This window comes from Macrotis lagotis, chromosome 5, assembly GCF_037893015.1.
Source record: "Macrotis lagotis isolate mMagLag1 chromosome 5, bilby.v1.9.chrom.fasta, whole genome shotgun sequence".
NCBI classification, from domain to species: domain Eukaryota; kingdom Metazoa; phylum Chordata; class Mammalia; order Peramelemorphia; family Peramelidae; genus Macrotis; species Macrotis lagotis.
This window is the reverse complement of record NC_133662.1, coordinates 6,074,373-6,097,905: the sequence shown is the minus strand read 5'-3', so window position 1 is coordinate 6,097,905 and position 23,533 is coordinate 6,074,373. Positions and strand designations below refer to the sequence as shown.

General features: G+C 42.2%; 2 protein-coding genes, 1 long non-coding RNA gene and 1 pseudogene across 3 annotated transcripts; 3 read left to right on the top strand and 1 right to left on the bottom strand.

Annotated features, from left to right (window-relative positions):
* The first annotated feature begins 171 nt into the window (after nucleotides 1–171).
* On the top strand, nucleotides 172–19,979 carry LOC141523416 (uncharacterized). The gene is made up of 4 exons (XR_012478484.1): nucleotides 172–318; nucleotides 17,264–17,312; nucleotides 17,678–17,890; nucleotides 18,542–19,979. It is a non-coding gene; the product is annotated as an uncharacterized LOC141523416 (long non-coding RNA).
* On the top strand, nucleotides 280–2,721 carry B3GALT4 (beta-1,3-galactosyltransferase 4). Its single transcript, XM_074236588.1, has one exon. It carries the CDS (start codon nucleotides 387–389, stop codon nucleotides 1,533–1,535), a length of 1,149 nt encoding a protein of 382 aa, XP_074092689.1. The 5' UTR covers nucleotides 280–386; the 3' UTR covers nucleotides 1,536–2,721.
* Nucleotides 6,995–23,441, bottom strand: WDR46 (WD repeat domain 46). Its single transcript, XM_074236581.1, has 15 exons — nucleotides 23,299–23,441; nucleotides 21,272–21,553; nucleotides 20,767–20,850; nucleotides 19,767–19,879; nucleotides 19,524–19,611; nucleotides 19,288–19,349; nucleotides 18,845–18,949; nucleotides 18,567–18,717; nucleotides 18,254–18,389; nucleotides 17,722–17,821; nucleotides 8,956–9,269; nucleotides 8,335–8,429; nucleotides 7,939–8,034; nucleotides 7,392–7,505; nucleotides 6,995–7,277 (listed from the first exon to the last, which is right to left on the bottom strand). The coding sequence occupies exons 1-15, from the start codon at nucleotides 23,356–23,358 to the stop codon at nucleotides 7,146–7,148; spliced, it is 1,932 nt and encodes a 643-aa protein (XP_074092682.1). The 5' UTR covers nucleotides 23,359–23,441; the 3' UTR covers nucleotides 6,995–7,145.
* Nucleotides 10,616–14,933, top strand: LOC141487716 (AP-1 complex-associated regulatory protein pseudogene; annotated as a pseudogene).
* Nucleotides 23,442–23,533: the final 92 nt, after the last annotated feature.

Sequence of the window (23,533 nt, the reverse complement as noted above, 5' to 3'; positions counted from 1 at the left end):
CATTTTAATCCAGTTTGGGGGATTGGGTAATTGGCTGGGGTTGCGCCCCGAACAAAGGTCGCCCCCGCCCGGCACACCCGCCGGCGGAGCCCAGAGCCCTCGGACCACGTGGCCGGCCGGGGCCGCCCCCCGCGCCCAACGGGCTTCCGGAGGGAGGGGCTCCGGAGCGGCCGGCCGGGCGGCCGGCGGGGCACGCGCTGCGGGCGCCCCGCCCCACCCCCACGGCCGCGGGCACGCGCTGCGGGCGCCCACCCCCACGGCGGGCCGCACCGCGGAGCGGGCGGAGGTGAGGATGAGGACCGCAGCCACTGACACCAGGTGACTTAGCTTCCCCGAGCCACCCCCCGCCCCATTTCTCTCTTTTCAGGGCACGACCAAATCTGAGCATGCCCCCCTGCCTCCTCCACCCTCGCTGTGCCCTCCCGGCACTTTTGGCATTGTTGTGCGTCTGGGTCATCTTCGGCCCCTCGATCGTAAGAAAGGAAGTTTTCTTCAGCCCCCCAGTGCCAGCCCCAGCAGCGCCTGGGCCCCCACTCTCCCTGCCCCACCTTCTGATCCCCAACCGAGGGGTTTGCACAGGCTCTGCTTCCCGACTTTTCCTTCTGATCTTAGTGAGCACCGCACCTGAGCATCAAGAGCAACGAGACGCCATCCGAACTTCCTGGGGGGCTCTGCGGGAGATCCAGGGCCGCTTGGTCCGGACACTCTTCATCCTGGGGGAGCCCGGTAGCGGCCATTCGGAAAACAGTCAGGAAATACTGAAATGGGAAGCGCAGGTGGAGGGGGATATCGTGCAGGCTGCTTTCATGGACTCCTATCGAAACCTTACCCTGAAAACCTTAAGTGGGCTGGCCTGGGCAGCCAAGTACTGCCCCAATGTCCACTACGTCCTCAAGACGGACGATGATGTTTACATCAATGTCCCTGGGCTTGTGGCTGAACTTGACCTACAAGGAAAGACCCTGTTGCAACAGAGATATCCTAAGAGAGATGGAATTGCTCGAGGGTTGGACAAAATTGGAAAGGAAGAATTAGAAGGCACCCAGAGCCTGCACCCTCCAGTACCCCATCTGTACCTCGGCCACGTCCACAACAGAGTTTACCCTTCCCGCCTGAAGGACAGCCGGCATCAGGTGACAGAGGTGCAGTGGCCTTCTGCTCGGGGTCCCTTCCCCCCTTATGGTTCAGGCACGGGCTATGTGTTATCAGCCCCAGTCGTGCGGTTGATTCTGAAGGCAGCTGGTGACGTGCCTCTAATACCGGTAGAAGATGTTTATGTTGGAGTGATTGCCAAGAGGGCGGGGATTGCCCCCACCCACAGCTCACGGATAGCTGGTGCTACCCGTTATGCCATTGACCGTTGCTGCTTTGGGAGGATCTTACTAACTTCTCACCATATGCCACCCTGGGAGATGAAGAGTGCCTGGGAGCTTGTGAGGGGCTCCCCTGGGAATGGAGACACGCCACTCTGCTCCTGGCTTCAGGAAACTCTGGGAATACTGAGATGTTGGATGCTGAACTGGTGGTATCTTTGACAACACCTCAGGAAAGACCTGAGGCTGGAGATGTATCGAGAGGAGGGGATTGGAAAGGACTGGAGCCATAGTGGAGTTCAAGCCCAAGGACTGATCTGGAGTCACATTCCAATCTCAAGAACTGGGAAGTATCAGAAGACTTAGATCAAAGAGATTGGATGTGGGGGAGGTTGGATGGACCTTGCTTAACAGAGAAGGAAAAAAATGCCCTCCTTCCCAATCTGGGATGGTCGGAGAGACAGACCGCCCCCCAGATTGCAGTGCATTTCTTCAGGAGCCGGAGATAAGGTTTCTTAGTAAAATCTCCTTGTCTCTCTGTGTATTGTTTTATATGAAACTACACAGTAAGCTAATGAAAATGGATATTAGGGTACATTTAGGGAAAACGGTCTTGGACTGTTCGAGGGAAAGATGAAGCAAAAACCTCCCTATACTGAAAATCAAATGAAGGGAAAAAATTAGGTTGTTTTGGAAGACAGGTATAGATCTACTTGAACTATTTTGTCTCAGAGCAGATTCCAGAACAAGGGATGGAACTTTGGAAACAGCACGTCTGGGTTGTTAATCATATGTCCTACCTTGTTTTAATATGTACTCTCATGTTTGAGTTTATTACCTTTCTGATCTTTGATAAACAATAATGGCTAGTATTTATATGACATTTTTTTCATTCAATCCTCACAATTCTAAAAACACTGCTCCAGCAACTCTAATTCTCTGGCTAGTGGCCAGACCAAATTATTCCACCTCCCTGGGACTTGGTAGCATCATTTTTAAAATAGAAAGGTTGGATCACATGACCTCCAAGTTCCCTTCCAACTCCAGAGCCACGACCCTAATCAAGTGTCTGGTTCTCAAGAATTAGTTACTTAATCCCTAATTCTGGCTTCCTCCCATAGGTAAATTCCTGCCTCCCTCCGAAATATGTCACAATGTAAAACAGTAATAAAGGCCCCACACTGGAGGATCGTACGGGCGCTTTTTTTTTATTCAGGTATCCTTTAGAGTAAACCCAACACCAGTAAAGTGCTGAACACTGAGCTTTAGGACTTTGTCCTTCAGGTCATGAGGCACTCCATTAGCAGTGTTCATTACAAAGCCAAGAAGATATGGGTCTTGGGCTGGCTAGGAAGTAGAACACCCATTTCAGTGCTACAATAGAAATGGGCTGCTGGACTCCTAGATCACAAATGGCCCTGGGAAAGCTTTAAAAAAACAAACGGGGGGGGGGGGGAGCCAAGATGGCGACATGAAGGGATCTAGTCTTAGGAGCTCTCTGATAAAACTCATAAGCTAAGGACTTTAAGTAAACTTTCGAGAGAGAGAACCCACAAAGGGACCCAGTGAGGCAGTTCTACTCAGGGTAACCTGGAAAAGAGCAGAAAGGCTCTGCTCCCTGGGACCGGAGAGGCGGCCTGCCCGCCAGAGCTAAAGAACCTCAGCCTCCCGGAGGCAGCCCCAGGGCACTGGGAACCGCGGCTCACAACAGTGGAGGAGTCTCCTGAGCTGCACCCCAAGGAGCACCGGGCACAAAGTGGGGGAACAGCAGGGGACCTCTGCCAGAGCCAGCACGTGGAGCCCAGCCCTCAGGGCACACAGCAAGCAGCTTGGTCTTTCTGCAGCCCAGATCCAGAAACAGAAGCAGGCTGAGCCTGTAAGCAGGGGGCCCCCAGGGCATGAGCCCATTGAGCTGGGGGAGGGGAGTGAAGAGAGACTGCCTGAGCTCTGTCCTCTTCCTCTGGAACAGGACTTTGGGGCTCTGAACACATTCAGATCCTGATCGCAGTCTAGGCCTCCCCATAGAACAACAGGGCCCCCCCACCTTGGACCCATGGCAGAGGGGGGGCACTTATGGTCATTCACAGACCAGGAGGGAGGACAGAGCCTCACACACTGAGACCCTTGTGGGAGTGTCCCAAAATCTCAGGAAGCACCCCCAAACCAGGCCCAGGCTGGGAAAATGAGCAGAGAAACAAAAGGAAGACTATTGAGAAATATTTTGCAAATGAGCCTAAGAAGGATCAAAATACTCAGTCTGAAGATGAGGAAGCACAAGTTCCTGCATCTAAAGACTCCAAGAAAAACAGAAATTGGGCTCAGGCTATGACAGAGCTCAAAAAAAAACTTTGAAAATCAAATGAGGGAGTTGGAAGAAAAACTGGGGAAAGAAAGGAGAGAGATGCAGGAAAAACATGAAAACGAAGTCAGCAGCTTAGTCAAGGAAATCCAAAAAAATGCTGAAGAAAATAGCATGCTAAAAACCACCTTAGGTCAAATGGATAAAACAGTTCAAAAAGTTATTGAGAAGAATGCTTTAAAAAGCAAAACTGGCCAGATGGAAAAAGAGAGGAGAACAAATCCCTCAGACAAAGAATAGAATTCAGAGAGATGGATGAATTTACCAGAAATCAGGAATCAATACTTCAAAACCAAAACAATGAAAAATTAGAAGGAAATGTTAAATATCTCATTGAAAAAACAACTGATATGGAAAACAGACTTAGGAAAGATGATTTAAAAATTATTGGAATACCTGAAAGTCATGATCAGAAAAAGAGCCTTGACATCATTTTCAAAGAATTACTACAGGAAAATTGCCCTGATAGCCTAGAAGCAGAGGGCAAAATAGAAATGGAGAGAATCCACCAATCCCCCCGGAGAAAGAAATCCCAAAAAAACCAACCCCTAGGAATATTATAGCCAAGTTCCAGAACTCCCAAGTCAAAGAGAAAATATTACAAGCAGCCAGAAGGACACAGTTCAAATATCGTGGAGCTGCAGTCAGGATCACACAGGACTTAGCAGCAACTACATTGGAAGCTCATAGGGCTTGGAATACAATATACCGGATGGCAAAAGAGCTTAGAATGCAGCCAAGAATTAAGACTGAATGTCCTCTTCCAGGGAAAAAGATGGACTTTCAATGAACCAGGGGAATTTCAAATGTGCCTTTTCGAATGGCCAGAGCTGAACAGAAGGTTTGATCTTCAGATACAGGACTCGAGTGAAGCATGGAGATTGGAGGAGAGGGGGAAAATATGAGGGACTTAATGATGATGAACTGCATGTATTCCTGCATAGAAAAATGACACTGATAATACTCATATGAACCTTCTCAGTTAATAGAGCAGGTAGAGGGAGCTTTTATAGTTGAAGCACAGAAGAAAGCTGAATTTGAAGATAAAATATGATGTAAAAATGGAGTCAATAGAAAAAAAGGGAAATGTAATGGGAGAAAGAAAAAGGAGAGGGGGAATAGGCCAAGATATTTCATATAATAAGTTTTTCTTTATTACAATGAACTATTGCAATGATATGGAAGGGGGAGGCAAGGGGGAATGAAGGAACCTTTGCTCTCATCAGAGATGGCTAGGAGAGGAAACAGCATATATACTCAATGGGGTATAGACATCTGGAGTAAGAAGGAGCGGGGAGCAGGGGGAAGAGGTGGGGATGTGAATAAAAGAAGAGAGGATGGACCATGGCGGGGAGAGTGGTCAGATATAACATATTTTCTTTTTTACTTCTTGTAAGGGGCTGGGATTGGAAGGCCTGCCCAGGACCATAGGGCCAGGTGGATTCTGGGCCTAAGGGGTGGAATGGGGGCTCAGGGCTTCTTGGCCCCAGGACCAGGGATCTGTCTGCTGTGCCACTCAGCGACCCTACAGCAGAGTCAGAGTGAAAGAAGAAAATATAGTACATGGTAGTGGAGAAATAAGAAAGGAGGGAGTTGCGATCAGCAATGGCAACGTTGGAAAAATATCGAAGTAACTTTTGCGATGGACTTCTCATAAAGAATGTGATCCACCCGCGACAGAGTTGTTGGTGTTGGAACAAAGACTGAAACACATTTTTTGTTATTATTTGGGGGAGGGTGCAGGACAAGCGGGGCTGGGTGGCCTGCCTGGGGCCACATAGCAGGGTGATTTGGGTGTCTGGGACCGGATTTGGACCCAGGTGCTCCTGGCTCAAGGGCCAATGCTCTGTCTGCCACCCAGCCACCCCTACTATTATTACTATTTTATTTTAATTTGGGTCTTTTTTGGTTTTTGCAGGGCAGTGGGGTTCGGGTGGCTTGCATGTCACACAGCTGGGTGATTGTTGGGTTTACGAGGCTGGATATGGGCTCTGGTGCTTGTGGCTCCTGGGCTGGTGCTTTGTCCATTGCACCACCTGGCCATACCTACAATTATTACTATTATTTTTTTAATTTTAACTTTTTTTCCTCTCCCCTTTACTTTTTTCACACAAGCAAGTCTATCTATATTCATGGGGGGAGGGGTATTTTGTTTACTTGTAAACAAGAATATTTTATTAATGTAAAAAACCATTTGTACAAAATGAGAATAAAAAATAAATTAAAAAAAAAAAAACAAAACAGGGGCGGCTAGGTGGCAGTCAGGAGTACCTGGGTTCAAATCCAGTCTCAGACACTTAATAATTACCTAGCTGTGTGGCCTTGGGCAAGACACTTAACCCCATTTGCCTTGCAAAAAGCTAAAAAATAAAAAATAAATAAATAAAACAAACCTCAGACTGTCCACTGTCTGAAGAAACAAAAATCCCTTCATTTAAAGATTCCAAAGGTGATCATCTGGCCTTTGCTTGGAAAACCTGCTTCAGGAAGAATTCATTCACTCCCATTCCAAGCAGAACCACTTCCACTTTGGGATAGCTTTGAGGATTTAAAATTTTTCCCTTACAGTAGTACTATGCTCAAAATCAGACTCTATTAACTTGACAGAGTGATTTATTTATCAGGATCTGGTTCAAATTGCAAAGGTGTGGCAGCTAGGTGGCGCAGTGGATACAGCACCACCCTTGGGAGGACCTGAGTCAAATGTAGCCTCAGACAATAATTACCTACCTGTGTGACTTTGAACAAGTCATTTAACCCCACTGCCTGGCAAAAAAACCTTAAACCAAAACAAATTGCAAAGGTAGAGGGTTCTATATACACAGTAAAACTATAAAACAATAAAAATAATCACTAATACTTATCTAGGAACATCTATTTATCAAGGACAGTGCAACTAGTCAGGTGACTACAGATAAATTTAAGGTTAACATAAGGAAACACTGAAGTAGAGTTATTTGATTAGAATGAGCTTCCTTGACAGGCCCTGGTTCCCCTCACTGGGAGGTCTAATGAAACCATTTGTTGAGAATCTCTTAGAAGAGACGGGGTGGAAAGCCTAACCATAAAACTGTAGTCTCTCTTAAGTCTTCCCCAATTCAGATTTTATGACTAAAGGGCTCTAGAATCTAAGCTGGAAGTGATTCTAAAAATGGGAAGCTTCTGCTGCCTCTCCCCCCCAAAGTAGGGGAGAAACATAGGGAAGGGGTTTAGATTTCTATAAGAGTGAAATGACACTTTCTCTGGACTTGAGACAAACATGTTTTCACTTGGAGATAAACAGGTTAGACAACTCATAAAGCTGATTCCCTATCAAAGATAAGAGACATATAAAATCATATAAAGAACCAAGTTTTTCTTTAATACACTCCCCCCAGCCCTGAAACCCATATGTCCTATCCCTCTAGGTAGGGATAAGGGAAGGGGGTCCAAGTCTGTCCCAACACACAGGATCCAGGAGGCTGAGGTTTTCATCAGCGTTTAAATCTATCCAGAGCAGAAGGCCGAGGCCCAGTAGACTGAGAGGTTTTTAGTTTATTATTTTTATTCTGTTGTTGCTCCTGTTTCTTCTTCTGCTGCTGCTGAAGGCTCTGCCTAATCTTTTCCTAAAAGGGAAAGTAGGTAAGAAAACCTGCATCCTCTGAGATGTTTATCTATTTCAAGTATTCTTCACCCTCCTCCCCCCCCCCCCCCCCGCCACTTTCCCCAGTTCCTCTTACCCTGTGTTCCTGATCTTTAACTTTAGTCTTCCTTTTCACCAAGTTTGCTGTTGAGCTACGTCCCTTCTTTTTCTGCTTTGGCTGAAATGGGGCTTTAGCCTCAGGGTCGAACCCCTGGGGAAGGAAGTGATTGGCTTGTGAAACAGACTGCACTTCCTGGACATTCATTCCTACAGCAAGATCTCTGTATAGGGAACCAGCATTATTTTTGCCCCTCAACAGAGGAAAGCCTGAGTGGGTCAGACATTCATTTTCTCTTTTGTTGAAGGAGTGGGAGAAGGAAGGTGTCTAGGATTACAGACTGGCATCTTCTGCACACTTTCTGAGTCTGTTTTCTGAGCTACTCATTTTTATAGACGATGCCTAGAAATGGAAAATACCTTCTCAAAGGTCAAACAGATCTTAGGGAGCAGAGCCAGGCTTTGTGCTGAAATATTCGGACTTCGAATCCAGTTTCTTTTCTAACATACTAAACTACTTCTTGAGGAAGAGTCTGGGGATGATTACATTGGGAGAATGGGGTGGGGGGGAGTAAACATAATCTCACCAATCGCTCTATTTGTTCTTTCTTCTTCTGCTCCAAAGAGATGACATCAATTTCACCCAGATTCCGAGGATCCAGGTCAATCAGTTCCGCTGGGATCTGGGTTTGTCATAAAGAAAGAGAAAGGGAGAAAGAAGGTATCATGGGTTTTCACGGAAGAGGCACAGGATCAGGATTATAAAGAGGGCCAAGAGTCAACCATGGGAATTTACAAGCTTGAGCCTTCCTAATGATCCTCAGCACCCCCAAACACACACATTCCTGAACCCACCTCATCTCACACACAGATCTATTTGCACATTCATTCCCCATTTTAAGCACACAAAGTCTTCACCTTTTTCTAAAACATCTCTCAGGGGAGCCCCAAAACTCAAAGAAAGATGTACAAGATGGACTCACCTTCTCCATTAGAGCTTTCACTTCCCATTCCTGACGCTGCTTACGGCTCCTATAGGGGTTACTTTCTAGTCCATCAAAATTAGGCTCCCCAGCCCCTATAAAGTGGGGGGAACACAATTTCAGGGACAAACTAAACCTGAAAATAGTTTCCCCTAATCCCATATACCCCTCTTCTCTTGAGTTCCCTCTTAGCCCTGGTATTTGCCCTTCTATTCATTCTTCTCTACTGCCCCCCAAAGTCATCTGTGCTTACTTCTGGTCTCCTAAATCACTGGAGGATGTTCATGTTTATACTGTTCTTCTTATCCCCTGATCTCCTAATTTGCAAGCAGTTGGGTGGTCATGGACAGAATGTTACACCTGGGCAGGGAAACCTGAGTCCAAATATAGTCTCACATAACCAACATCATCTACCTCCCAAGGGTGTTGTGAAGACACAGAGCTTTGCAAACCTTAAAGCACTATAGCAATGCTGAATAATAATTAGTATTAGGAAATAACTAATGAACCAATATACAAGTGATGCTTACTCTGTTCTTACTTCCTATCCCTCCTTCTCACTGACCAGCAAGCTGGTGATGCCCCTACTGTGGTCCTGTTACCCCTTGATCTCTAGCTCACCAGGTACCAGGATGCTGGTGAAGCCCCTGTTGTGGCCTGCCCCCAGCACATCCTCAAAGGGGCAGAACTGAAGGCCATGGACATGACCAGGGAGACGATGGGTCAGATATGGCTGGTCAAGGGAGGGAAAGTTACCCTGCCCCTGTCCCCCCCATATGCTGACCACATCCCCCATGCCTCCAGCCAACAGTCCTCGCTGTGAGAATGCCAAGTGGCCAGCTCCCTGGGGCAGAGCTCGAGATGTCAGAGGCTGGTACTTTCCCCGAAGGTCAAAGATCTTCACTTGGTGGTCCAGACCAGACGTTGCCATGTACCTGGAAAAGTCAATCGGTATTTACTGAGGATTCATTGATGGCCCAGAACTCCATTAGGCTGCCGCAAGGGATATTAGAAGACGTCTAAGATGAGTTTTGAGTCAGCAGCATATCACTAATTATTTAATTCTAGAAATTCATCTTATGCTAAAGGAAAGACTTCAGAGAGGAAGTGCAACTTAGGAGCACAGAATTTATACTTTTAAAAGTACCCTTAGGAATTATTTAGAACAAACTTCTCATTTTACAAATTAAAAAAAAAAAATAAAGAATCAGAGAAGGGAAGGACTTTCCTTCTACTGAGTATTTTGTCAGAGCCAGAGTCAGGTCTTCTGACTCCAAATCTAGGCTTCTTTCTATCATATGATTTTGCTTCTTGGGTCTAAATCTGAAAAGATGGGAACTATTTGAAGGAAGGTTGGAAGGCCAGGAAACTTTCTAGAGGTAGGGTATTAGGATGGTCATGGAGTCAGAAAACCTGAATCTGCATCCCAGCTCCAAAACTTACTAGGTATGTGACCTTGTAACCTTGAGCAGGTCACTTTAACTTTTCATGGCACTCAGTTGGTCTGCAAAATGGAGTAATTACATAATCACTGGGAGGAAAGTTCGTCTGTAAAACTGAAAGTACTCTAGAACCACAAACTGCTATTATCATTTAAAGAAGGGGCTGAGCAGTGCCCCAAGGAGGTGAAAATTTATTAGAAACATGAAGCCTTCAAGAGTTACTGAAAAGTTCCAGGGTAAGAATTTAAATTTGGTTAGTTACAATTTCTGACTGTTCAATAAAAACATAAATTACATAGGAAAGAATTCCCTATTTGATAATAACTGTTGAGAAGACTGAAATGCAGCAGTCTGGCAGCAAATTAGACTTTGATTAATATGGATAATACTTCCCAATAAATTTAAAATGGATACATGACTTCACTATTAAAGATCATATGATGAAGAAATTGTTGGTGATGAAAAAAGCAGATCATATATTTTTCACAGCTATAGGCAGATATATTCAAAACCAAACAAAAGATGAAGGCAATTATAAAAGATAAAATAGAATATGTTCATTATAGCTAAAAAAGGTTCTGTACAAGGGCAGAGCTAAGATGGCGGCATGAAGGCAGGAATTCCTGGAAACTCATTCCCCAAAAAACTCCAAAAGCCATCAACTTTTGACTCTAGCCAAAATTTAGAGGGGCAGAACCCACAGAAAAACCGAGTGATACAATTTCCAAGTCCAAGGCAACTTAGAAGATGCACAAGAAAGAAAAGGTCCGTTTCACTGGGACCAGGAGTTGGAAAGAGCTGCAGCACAGTCTAGCTCCAGCCTTCCAGGAAGAGTCCACATGGTGCCTGGGTCCATGGCAGAAGGGGCAGTTTCTAGACCTCATGGCTCAGGGATCACTGGGGGACAGCTGGAGGGGGTGGTGAGAGAACTCTGCTGCACCAGAGTGAGTGTGGTACAGAGCACGGGCTTCAAAGCAGCCCTGTGGTGAGAACCTGCAGCAGGAATCAGGGAAGACACCTAGCATTCCAGAATGCCCAGCCCACAGATAGTAAAAGGGTTGGGGGAGACTGCAGAAATCTCTCTGCTCTCCCTGGGGCAGGACTCTGCTGTTTACCCACACTAAGATCCAGGTCACAGTCTGGGCCCCTTTACCATCACAGAGGAGCAGGGACCCTCCTCACAGTTCCAGGGCAGAGGGGAGCACCTGTGGTCATCCACATACCAGAGCACAGGCAAGAGAACAGTCAAGAGCCTCTCATAAGACCTTAGAGGAATTAAGGTCCCTATTAGGGTGTCCCAAAACCCCACTCCAAAGCCTTAAAAATGCAGTAAATCAGTCATAGGCTGAGGAAATGAATAAAACAATAGAAAAAGACTGACCAAAGAAAATTACTTTGGTCCCATGGAGGATCAAAATACATACTCAGAAGATGACAAAGTCAAAGCTTCTGTATCCAATAACTTCAAGAGAAATAGAAAATGGGCTCAGGCTATGGATGAACTCAAAAAGACTTTGACAAGCAATTAAGGGAGGTAGAGGAAAAATTGGAAGGAGAAATGAGAGCAATGCTGATAAATCATGAAAACCAAGTCAGCAGCTTGATGAAAGAAATACAAAAAAAAATACAGAAACCAAAAGTCATTTTCCTAATACACATGTGACCAAAGGATAAAAACCAAATAGTTCTCAAAGGAACTGGAAACAAAAAATCATATAGTGGTACAAATCAGTAAATAAGAGAAATGTATATTTAAAAAACCCTGAAGATTCACTTTCACACCCAGCAAACTGACAAAGAAAACAAAAGAAAAAAATAGTCAATATGAGGTAGATTATGTAAAGATGGCACATAAGGACCTATACAACATACAATCATTAGGGATCACTTGGAATCATGCAAATAAACTTACTAAAACATCCAAATGTTTTGACCTAGAAATCTCACTATTAGGTGTATGTACTAAAATATTTTATAGGAAAATATTTTTGTGGAACTAAAGAACTGCAAACAAAAGTAGATATCCATTGATTGGGAAAAGGTTAAACAAACTGGTACATTAATTTAAGAGTACATAAGAAAAAAGAGAGGGGCAGCTAGGTGGTGCAGAGGGGTGGCTAGGTGGCGCAGTGAATAGAGCACTGGCCTTGGAGTCAGGAGTACCTGGGTTCAAATCCAACCTCAGACACTTAATAATTACCTAGCTGTGTGGCCTTGGGCAAGCCACTTAACCCATTGCCTTGAAAAATCTTAAAAAAAAAAAAGCAGAGAAGCATATGAACTGATAATGGTAAAGAAAAAAATAAACACAATGTGCTGTGAATGGAAACAACCACAAAACAATTAAGAGTGAATGTTGCATCTGGCCTCAGACACTTAATAACTGCCTAGCTGTGTGACCTTGGGTAAGTCACTTAACCCCACTACCTTAAATAAATTAAAAAAGAGTGAATGTAGCAAAATTACAAAGAAAAAATACCCTTCCTAGGTCTATCCCCAAATTTTTAAAGTCCAAAAGGACCCACTTGTACAAAAATATTTACAACAGATTCTTTCTTTGTGACAAAAAATTAACTCAGAGAATACTCATCAAATAGGGTATGACTGAATAAGTTATGGTATATAAATGATTGGATTCTATTGGGCTGTAAGAAGTGAAGAAGATTGTTTTAGAAAATCCTAGAAATATCTATATGAATTGATACAGAGCAAGACAACAACAATTTACAAGATAACAACACTGTAAAGATAAACTACTCTGAAAGACTTCACACAATGACTAAGCATAATTCTAGTTCACTCATGATAAAAACCATGCTATCTACCTTCTGATAAAGAGGTGCCTTACTCAGAATGATGAATGAAAAGCTGAAATTTTTTTTGGGGGGGGAGATCAGTATAGTTAATGGAATTTGTTTTGTTTGATTCTGCATGTTTATAATGGGTTTTGGTTCTTCATTTTCTCAATGTGGGGGGAAAGGGAGGTAATGGGGAGAGAATCTGAACTTTAAATATCAAATAGAATTTTAAAAAATTCACAAAAAACAAGCACGGCCTCAAAGTAAAGATATTAAAAGACACCTCCCCCAACGGCTTTGCAGAAGTAGAGTGGGGATTGGAACACTTCTTTTTAGATGTGTTGATTAGTTTTGCGAGGGTTTTAAGTTTGGAATAAATAAAATATGTAAAATAAGGGAACTAAATATTAATCTACTCCTTAAAAGTCATAGAATTTTTAGAATTGGAAGAAATTCATAGCCACCTACAACCCAAAAGTATTGCCCACTATTATATTACAAGTGGCTAGCCAGTGTCTGCTTAAAGACCTGTAATGAGGGCAAACTCTCACCTTCCACACTAGCTTCCATTCTCTGGGGATCTCTATCTATCAATACCCTAATCTCATCCCTCTTGTCTTCTCCAACAATTTTCCCCACATTATTTCTGTCCTTATTTCCATTTGAGATCTTTAGCCTACAAATCTGCTCAAATCTCCCCATCCTTAAAAATCCTTCACAAGACCCCCTGCCAATTTCTCAACTATCCTCTAGTATACTAGATCCTACCTTTCTCTCTAGGATGCATTTAAAGAGATAAGATGTATATAAGATTTTTTAAAATTTATTTTAATAAGCATTTACCAATTCTTAGCTCCCACTATACCCTTTCCCAAAAATACTGAACTTTTAACAAATATATGTAATCTAGCAAAACAAATTCCCATGTTGGTATGTCACTTCTCTTTTTTCCCAAATGCCCAGGAGGCCAGTGTCACTGGATTTAAAGAATAAGTGTCAAGGTGGCCGGGCTAGAGGCTGAGGGGGCGCCGGGCGGGCGCATGGAGGCAGGGCTCGGTCCCCCGCGGCCGCCCCCCACCCCCAGCCCCCCGGCAGCTCGTTGCCCATGCAGCTGCGGGGGCCTGGGCTGCGGGGGCCATAGAGTTTGAAAATCTAGTACAAAGTGATGAAGAAGAAAGGCCAGGAAGTAGTCATAGACCCCTTACTGAGGAAGAAATAGCTGACCTAAGAGAAAAGCATTATGATTCTATTGCTGAAAAACAGAAAACATTTGATATGAAAATTCAAAGAGAGTTAGCCTTAAAAGAAGAGAAGTTAAGACTAGAAGAAGAAGCTTTATACGCTGCACAGCGTGAAGCAGCCAGGGCAGCAAAGCAGCAAAAGTTCTTGGAGCAAGATAGGCAAAGGATTATGCAGCGATCTCATCATTCCAACACTGGAGAATATCAAAGTTCAGGGACAGAAGACTTTGAATCCTATTTGAGAAATATAAAGTCACAATATGAAGTTTTTCGAAGTAGTAGGCTTTCATCAGAGGCCACAGTTTTGACACCAAACACAGAAAGTAGTTGTGACTTAATGACCAAAAGCAAATCAACGAGTGGAAATGACAGCACATGCCTAGATCTAGAGTGGGAAGATGAGGAAGGAATGAATAGAATGATCCCATTAAGAGAACGTTCCAAAACTGAAGAGGATATTCTACGGGCTGCATTAAAATATAGTAGCAAGAAGACTGGAAGTAATCCTACCTCAGCTTCTGATGATTCTAATGGGCTGGAGTGGGAGAATGATTTTGTTAGTGCAGAAGTGGATAACAATGGCAATTCAGAATATTCTGGATTTGTGAATCCTGTTTTAGAACTATCTGCCTCTGAGTTTAAAAAATCTGAAACAGATCAGCAAGACAGAGTGAAATTATCTGGTCTTTTAAATCAGTCATGACCAAATGTTGAAAATCAAATAGAATGTATAAATGTTTGTTCCTGAGCCTTTTTTTGTAAGGAAGAAAGAAATTATGTGGTAAATGTTCAATAGCAAGGAATAGGAATGATGGAATCTATATATAAATTCTGAATTAAGTGCAATTTCATCATGATTCTGTGATGCTTCTGAATATGTTGTAAAGAGGATTCTTGTTCAGGTACCATTGGACTGGATGGCCTCTGAGGTCCCTTCCAACTCTTAGATTCTATGACTATTAAAAACTGTATGCTCTAATTTATGTATTCCAGTTTAGTGTCTGTAGATTTAATTTGTTTCCTTTTAAATAAATTGCATTTTCATTTGCTTTGCACGGGCTTATTTTTTTAATTTATCTACTTAACTTATTTTAGGATCTCAACATAAAAACAATAAAGCATTTTATTCAGTTTTCTCTGCAACTTCAACTTCAGATAATGCACTATTTCCTGAAAGTTTTTTAAGCTTTATTTTTATAACTTGTTTGAATTTAGTCATTCTGTACTAGCACAATTAAAGTTCAGTAACCCAAGAACATTAAAATTCATTTCTATCAAATTGATATGATAGCATGTTTGTAGTACTATCACTTAAAAAAAAGATTAAATAGGTGATTACTCTCAGAATTGGAAATTTATTCATTATGATCAGATACAAAACTGAGAATAGAGCTCAAGTGTTCCATTTAAAAGAGAGTTACTACTACAAAAGAAGTATTGACTTTAGTTTGTATATTCAATTTCTCGGCAAGTTATTAAAATAAAATAATCCGCTTTGGATGAGTTTAGTGAATAATATTAAAATAAAAAAACTTGTATAAAGGACTAAATTCTCTGTGGGAGTTCCTAAAAAGAAGTAATATGGGTATTTTGAAGAATTTTTTCCTGTATGAAATGACAGATGATTTTATTTAGTTTTCTTTTTCTTTATTTCATATACAATGAAGGAAGGTGCTCTGAGAAGTAAAGCTAAATGACTTGTGAGCTATAAACTGCTTGCTAGGATTCTAGAGCATTCCAAAAGTCTTAGAGCAGTTTTAATAGCTTTAAAATAATGCCAAGGTTTTGGGGATACCCTGCATATTAGCCCTTGTTTTTCTACTTTAAATAAGATCTAAAGGCTAAGGGAGTGGCTGCATTTCTTGGTTTTGCTAGGAAATCTAGTATATTTTCAGTAGTTAAGTTGTTGTTTAGTTTCTTATTAATTTTTTTCTTCTAATAATGGTAATGCACTTAATACCATAGGAAGATTAAGATGCAAATAGTGATGTAAGTCCTTGCTGTATTTTTAAAAATCACATGGCCATGCAGCAAATATTTTAACTTGTATGATAAGGGTATCTGTAAATTCATTTCCTTTTTTAACTCGAAAAACTAAGACACTTGACTGAATATGTAAATATATTTCATTAAAGATGTAATTATTATGTTTGACCATAATTTAAGTTTGTAGCTATGTCACTTAAAAATATTTTAAATGTAATCTACCTTCATACTGACAGTAAAATGCTTTTTAAAGTTTGTATACATCAGATGTATATTTTTGTTTTGGCATATGCTACTGTCTAATTTTTCTTGACATTTTGTCCATATTATAAACTTTTTTGAAGGAATGGAATCAACTTCTCAAAGGTTGTGAATAAACACATTTTTATATTTAAAAATAAAAAAACAAGAATAAGTGTCAGGGAACAAACTGTAAGAAGACTGGAAAGATAAGGGGGGGGGGGGCCTAGGTCATTAAAGGATATAATTGCCAGAAAGAGCATTTTTTAATTTGATCATGTGGGCATTAGGGAACTACTGGAGTTTATTGAATGGGGAGGTGACATGATCAGACATGAGTTTTAAGAAATTCACTTTGGTGGCTCAATGGAAGATGGATTGGAGGAGGGAGTGAGTAAAGGGAAAAGGGAAGGAGAAAGGAAGGAATGATTGTATTAAAATATCTCTGATAAAAGCCTAAAATCCAAAATATAGACACAACTAACAAAAACATACCACCAAAAGTCATTCTTTAATTTTTAAGGGGTAAAATAGTCTTTAAAAGAAAGATCCCAAAGCATTAACAAATACATAAAAGAATGCCCCAAAGACAGTAATAAGAGAAATGCAAATCAAAATTCTGAGATTCCACCTGGCTGCCTGAAAATTGACAGAGGACAAAAGAAGGGCCCTAGTCAATGTGAAGGGGCTGTGGACAGGTACATAAAAAGCACTATGGTTGGAGCTGTGAACTGAAACAACCATTCTGGAAAGTATTTTGAGTTATGCAGAGAAAGTAACTAAACTATTCATCATTCCCTGATCCAAAGAGACCCCATTACTAGGTATATATATACCCCAAGATCAAAAATAAAGACTCCCGAAATATATAAAAAGAGTGCTTTTTATAGTCACAAACAATTGAAAACTAAGTAGACTCCCAATGTTGGGAAATAGCTAAATATATAATGGTACCTGAATGTAACAGACTACCATTGTACCATTCAAAAGGATGGACATGAGCAATTTGGAAAAGGGAAAAGTTATATGCACTAATGAGAATGAAGAAGACAAAACCAGGAAAGGAATATTCACAATGATTTCAATTTAAACAATTATGAAGTAAAATCAATCACTTCTTTCACTTCCTCAGAGGTGTATTACAAATACAGGCAGAATACTAACAATAATGTCAGGCTTTTTTTTCCTTCTGTAAACTGTTTTTCCAATTTTTTTTTTTAAGGAAATGCCCTCTACAATGAGAAACAGTAAGAACACAACAGGAAATGTAGGTAATGTAAAGCAACTTGAAAAAATGTTTAAAGGACAATGAAAATATTTTTAAGTTAATCAATAAGCAGTTATTAAGTACCAACAGGTGCTTACTAACAATATGTCAGACACTATGCTAAATTGAAAAAAAAAACTAGAAGATTTAGGACTGGGTTGTGAGGTATCCCTAATAGGAGATGAAAAAAGGCAATCACCATAATAGAAGAACAATTATCTTTCCTCATAACCACCCCGCACATCCATAATGGTACCTTCCAGGAAGTTCCAAAAAATTAATTATGAATGATAATTCACCTTTAAAATAACAGATAACCCACTCTCCCCTTTTATTCCTTTTTTTATTCCCCTTTTATTTAACCTCAAGCCCAAATTCTCAGACATCTGAACCTTAACATTAAAGTGACTCACGTGCCAGAGGAATCCACTGCCACAGCCCGGACCCCACCACGGTGACAGAGAATCTTAACCAGAGGCTCCTTCATGGCTGGACACCAGAGGGACACAGTGCCTAGGGGTCAGGAAGTCAAGAATCAGAGGGAACAGAGGCCAGGACTTCACAGGGGACTGACCTAAAGGGGTAAGATAAGGGTACAGGGGAGGGATAATGATGCCTGGAGTCTGAGGTTAAAGTGGTCATGAGAAGCAATATGGAAAAGTTAGGGTTGACAAGGTGTAAAAAGCAACTAGGTGTAGTAAAAAGACCATTGGGTAGAGTTCTATCTCTGCTGCTTACTATCTGTGTGACCTCCAGAAAATCACTTAACCTCTCTGGTTCTCAAACTTATCCTCTGTAAAATAAGGAGGTTGGATTAAATGATTTTTAAGGTGTTTTCCCAGCTTTAAACACTAGGTCTATGCAATGGCCAGAGAAAAAAGCCAAGGAGGTCAGAGGATCATAGGACATAGAGTAGAAAACATTCAGGATGTAACATTTACTAACCATTGCTGTGGCCAAGATGGATGACGGCATTGTGGGGATTCTGGGTCATCACATCCAGACGCCCAGCCCGAGCTGTCAGAGATGCTACAATCTTGCCAACAGACACATCCAGGTAGGTTAGGAATCCTGTCTCTGACTGAAAGGTGCAAAAAATGAGACAAAATTTCACAGCCCAGTCTTTTCCCACCATCACACTGCCACCAGTCACTCCCTTTACTCAAACCTCTACTAATCTCTCCTGCTCCACAGAGGGAGAGATCATTTCCCAAGGTTAATCGATTTTTCCAGGTTCCTGGCTATAATCAACACTCACAGCTGTGGCCAACAGGAAGTGGAAGGGCAGGAACTCAAGTCGAGTGACACGGTCACACCTTCGGACACAGTGGAGCTCAATTCCTTGATTGTCATAGACATGGAGCCAGCGTTTCTGCGCAACTGCAAACAAGGTCTCAGAGTGCAGGAACCTGGTATCAGGAATCACAGCCCATAGCACAAAATGACCTCACACCAGGTCAAGCAGCCTACCTCCTGCAGACCCTGGTAAGGTCACTGAGCCTCACCCACTCAACGACGGCCCCGGATCCCACTGACCGTATGTCCCTCACAGCTTCCATGACGTTGATTTCACACATTAGTTTCTTTGTTATCCAGTCAAACGTGGCCACGTGACCTCTCCGGCCACCCAGGGCAAGGTGTCTGATGGAAGGGAAAGGGCTGTGTTAGGGACCCTCAGTCTCCAGAGCTCATAATGCTGTCTGCCTCCCTCCCACCCAGGAGGAACTGGAGGGCACTGATAAAGGCACAAGAACACATGCTTGGAGGGAGCTGTTCATACCCTGACTCCCTATACCCTCCCTCACCTCCAGAAAAGGATAGTGAGATAGACAGCCCAGTACAATGCCAATGATACAGGTGAGAGCACCTCACTGTTCCAATCAGTCAATAGTTGTAAGCAACTACTCTGTGGTGAACATTGTGTGGAAAAGAATACCACAGGAGAAGGGTTCACTGTGTAAATGAAATAAGTCCCTCACCTTCCAGTCCTCGAGTAATTGAGCCTGTAGGGTCCAAACTGGTGCAAGTTCAGGTCAAAATGCTACATTAGGAAGGGAAGGGAAAGGGAAAATGCATTTCTATAGGAACTTTCGAGGGCCAAGCATTGTGCTGATCACAGAGACACTCAGGAGGCAGTCAAGCTTGGCAACTCACCCATCTAAGACCAATCACACAGATCATCATCATCAGTTCCCCCCCAGACTTTCCCCCTCACCTTAGCTGCACTGGCAATGTCCACAGCCTCAACAATGTCGGACTGGCAGATTGTGGCTGTGTCTTCCCCATCCTCTCCTTCTAGGAATCTGTGAAGGATAGGGTTCACTGAAACCAGCAAAGGGTTAAATAGCACTGAGAAGACTGAATGTGAGAAAGGGAAGACAATGATAACACAATAACCTGTGGTTATTGACCTCTGAAAAAGGACTGAGAAGCTGCTAAGCAAGGATGGTTCACTTACCCAGGCTCCTCAGAAAGCAATAATTCAGCTCGTGCTGCACGGACACTTGTTTCTTCCTCTTCAGAAACAGCTGCCTTGAGCTTGTACTTAGTCACCAACTTAAGGGAATGCTTCTAAGGGAATGCCAAATCACAGGTCATACATTAGGGATTGAGAATTTAAACTCTTCATTCACTGTAATGAATATTAAGATCCTCAACTGCTCCTCCCCAACCAGCCTTTTTAAAAAAAAAAAAAAAAAAAAAAAGCTGATATTTTGTTTTATTTTTCCAATTACTGGTTATAGAAGTTTTTCCACATTCATTCACTCACATATTTTTCTACCATTTTCTCTTCCCACCTTCCCCTATCTTCAGAGAGGAAGTCTGGTAAAAGTTCTACGTGTACTTTTGTGTTTAACATATTTACATATTAGTCATTTTGTTTATGAGAAATTAGGACTAAGGAAAAAGAAAAAAAAACATAGGATAGGAAAGAAAAATATGAGGAGTTTTTAAAAAGTGAATATAATATCCATTCAGATTGTGTGGGTTTTTTGGTTGTTTGTTTCATTTTGTTGGCATTGTCTATAACACGTCTCCCAGGATTGTCTGAGATCTTTGAACTCCTGAGAGAAATTGCACCCATCAAGGCTGATCAACTCACAATGCTGTTGTTAATCTATAGAATGTTCTCTTGGGTCTACTCAGCATGAGTTCATGTAATTCTTTCCAAGTTTCTCTAAAGTCTAACCATCCATGGTTTCTAGTAGAACAGTAGTACTCCATTATACTCATATACCAAAATTTGTTCAGCCATTCCTCAACTGATGGACATCCCCTCAATTTCCAATTCTTCACCACTATAAAAGAGCTGCTATATTTTTGAACATGTAGGACTTTTCCCATTTTTATGATTTTTTCTTTTGGATATAGGCCTAGATTGGTATTACTGGGTTAAAAGGGTATGATCAGTTTTATTGTTCTTTAGGCATAGTTTCAGACCCAACCTGCCTTCTTACCTTCAAAAATTTAGAATTACCTCTTCGAAACTTATTTACAGCATTCTCTGAGACTGGGGCTGGTCCTGGAAATGGATCTTGAGCCTAGAGGTGAAATGAAGCTTGTATCAGAGATGGTCTCTTTTCTCTTCCTTCTTCTAATTACAATGCCTCACATATATAAAACACCCCAAGTTGCAACCTAAGGTCTAGATTGTTTTCATGGGTGAACAACTATTTACTCATAATGAGACTTTACTCATCCTAATGGAACTACTACCTCATTCTTTCTCCCAAGTTCCTTTCTATTCCTCTCCAGTCTCTGTGTTTTACTCTCATTTTGCCCTACTGCCTTAATTCTCCAAACAGATCCTATTCTTTCCCCTCTATTCACAAAATCCATATCAAAACATCTCAGAAAGTGACAGGGGCAGAAGAGGCAGATCAGCTGCGAACTACTGAGATTCTCCAGGTTCACCCTCTAACCCAAGAACCCAGGCTTCCTGCTTCCCATTTTGTATCTTACCCCAGATAAGGTTTGACTTGGTCTTATTTCCTCTTTCTCATTTGGCCTCAGATCCTTCTTTAACCTCAAATTCTTCTGGTTCTGCTTTGTCCTGAGATGCTTCTGGTTCTTCTTTGATTTGAGCTCCTGTATCTGTTTTCGCTTCTTAGGTACTTGGGGCTTGGGCTGAGACCGGTCTTCCCTCTTCCTCTTGTTACCCCTGGAAGGGGAAGGGGCAATGAAGGGGTTCGATGGGAGGGTATTGGCTCCATCTGTTTCCCCTTCCCAGTAGCGAGGAGGTTTCTGGGAAAAAAAAAACAGAAATAGAAAAATAAGGGGTTCTGACCAGGGGACAGCAAGCTTATTGCTAGACTCTAGCCATGCTAGTCACTCCCTAACCCAACACCCAAACCACATCTAGTAAGAACATGATTCCTGGACATTGGAGGCTTAGAAGAACTAAAATATTGGATAAATTGAAGTCTGTCTCATTTTACTTATTTGTCATGCAAATTTGTTGTGTGTCTTATATATCACTTAGAAAAAATGAGAACTACGGACTTCTATACAGATTTAGGAGGAAAAAACCCTTACAAACTATTCAAAAACTGAATTCTAGTATTATTTGAGATTATGTCGTCTTCCTCTTATGGGAACTTTACTTCATTTGCAACAACTTAAATTTTTGAATTTGGATTTTCAGCACTTGTAACTATCAAAACAAAACAAAAAAACCAGAATCAACACGGATGTCCAAAATGACAGTTGATGTCTCTCTTCACATTGACATATTTTTAAAAAGCAAAATTCAACTTCCCACTTATATTTAAATGTATCATGTTATTTAGTGTGAACAGATGTCACCTGTTACTATAGCTTAGTCAAGCTCAGCAATAACAGCCTTCACAGACATATCTATAAAAAGCAAAATTTAACTTCAGCTTATATTTCAACGTATTACATTGTTATTTAGAGTATTGATCAAGAAAGCATCTGTTGCTATATCACGAATTGGCTTTAATTTATTTTTTTATTCTCATTTTGTACAAATGGTTTTTTTTACATTAATAAAATATACTTGTTTACAAGTAAACAAAATACCCCTCCCCCCATGAATATAGATAGACTTGCTTGGGCGAAAAAGTAAAGGGAAGAGAAAAAAATTAAAATTAAAAAAATAATAGTAATAATTGTAGGTATGGCCAGGTGGCACAATGGACGAAGCACCAGCCCTGGAGCCACGAGCACCCATATCCAGCCTCTTAAACCCAATAATCACCCAGCCGTGTGACATGCAAGCCACCCGATCCCCACTGCCCTGCAAAAACCAAAAAGAAATAAAAAAAAAGACCCAAAATAAAATAACAGAGCATTGGCCCTTGAGCCAGGAGCACCTGGGTCCAAATCCAGCCCCAGACACCCAAAGATCACCCTGCTATGTGGCCCCAGGCAGGCCACCCAGCCCCACTTGCCCTGCACCCTCCCCCAAATAATAATATCAAAAAATGTGTTTCAGTCTTTGTTCCAACACCAACAACTCTGTCATGAGTGGATCTCATTCTTTATGATAAGTCCATCACAAAAGTTACTTCCATATTTTTCCAACGTTGCCATTGCTGATCGCAACTCCCTCCTTTCTTATTTCTCCGCTACCGTGTACTATATTTTCTCTCTCCTTTCACTCTGACTCTGCTTCAGGGTCGTTGACTGGCTCAGCAGACAGATCCCTGGTCCTGGGGCCAAGAAGCCCTGAGCCCCCATACCACCCCTTGGGCCCGGAATCCACCTGGCCCTATGGTCCTGGGCAGGCACGAATTGGCTTTTTTAATGCGCTAGCTGTAATGAATTTGATTTTGTGTTTTCAAAAAATATTTTTTCTAAGAAAGGGTCTATAGGCCCTAAAGACATCTTTTGCAAAAGAATTTCTGATTTAAACTAATGATATGAACAATGCCACGCAGAAAGAAGTGGAGATGGGATTGCCTACACAGCCCGCTTGGTCCGCGGTCTCTCGCGCTTCACCCCGTCAGGATGGGGGTACACCGTACCTGTTTCTTGCCCTGGGCCTTGATGCGGGCACCGCTGCCCGGCTTCGGAGCCGCTTCCATGGGCCCTGGGCACCCAACTCTTCCAAAACCCACGTGCACAATCCCCTGCGCAGTCCTACTCTCGAGCAAAGGGAGACGCCGGAAGTCTTAGCTGGAGTGGGAGGAGCCCGAAGACCAGCGACCAATCCGGGTCTTCCGGAAGCCTTGTTGGCTAAGGCTGTATCTGCGGATGGCA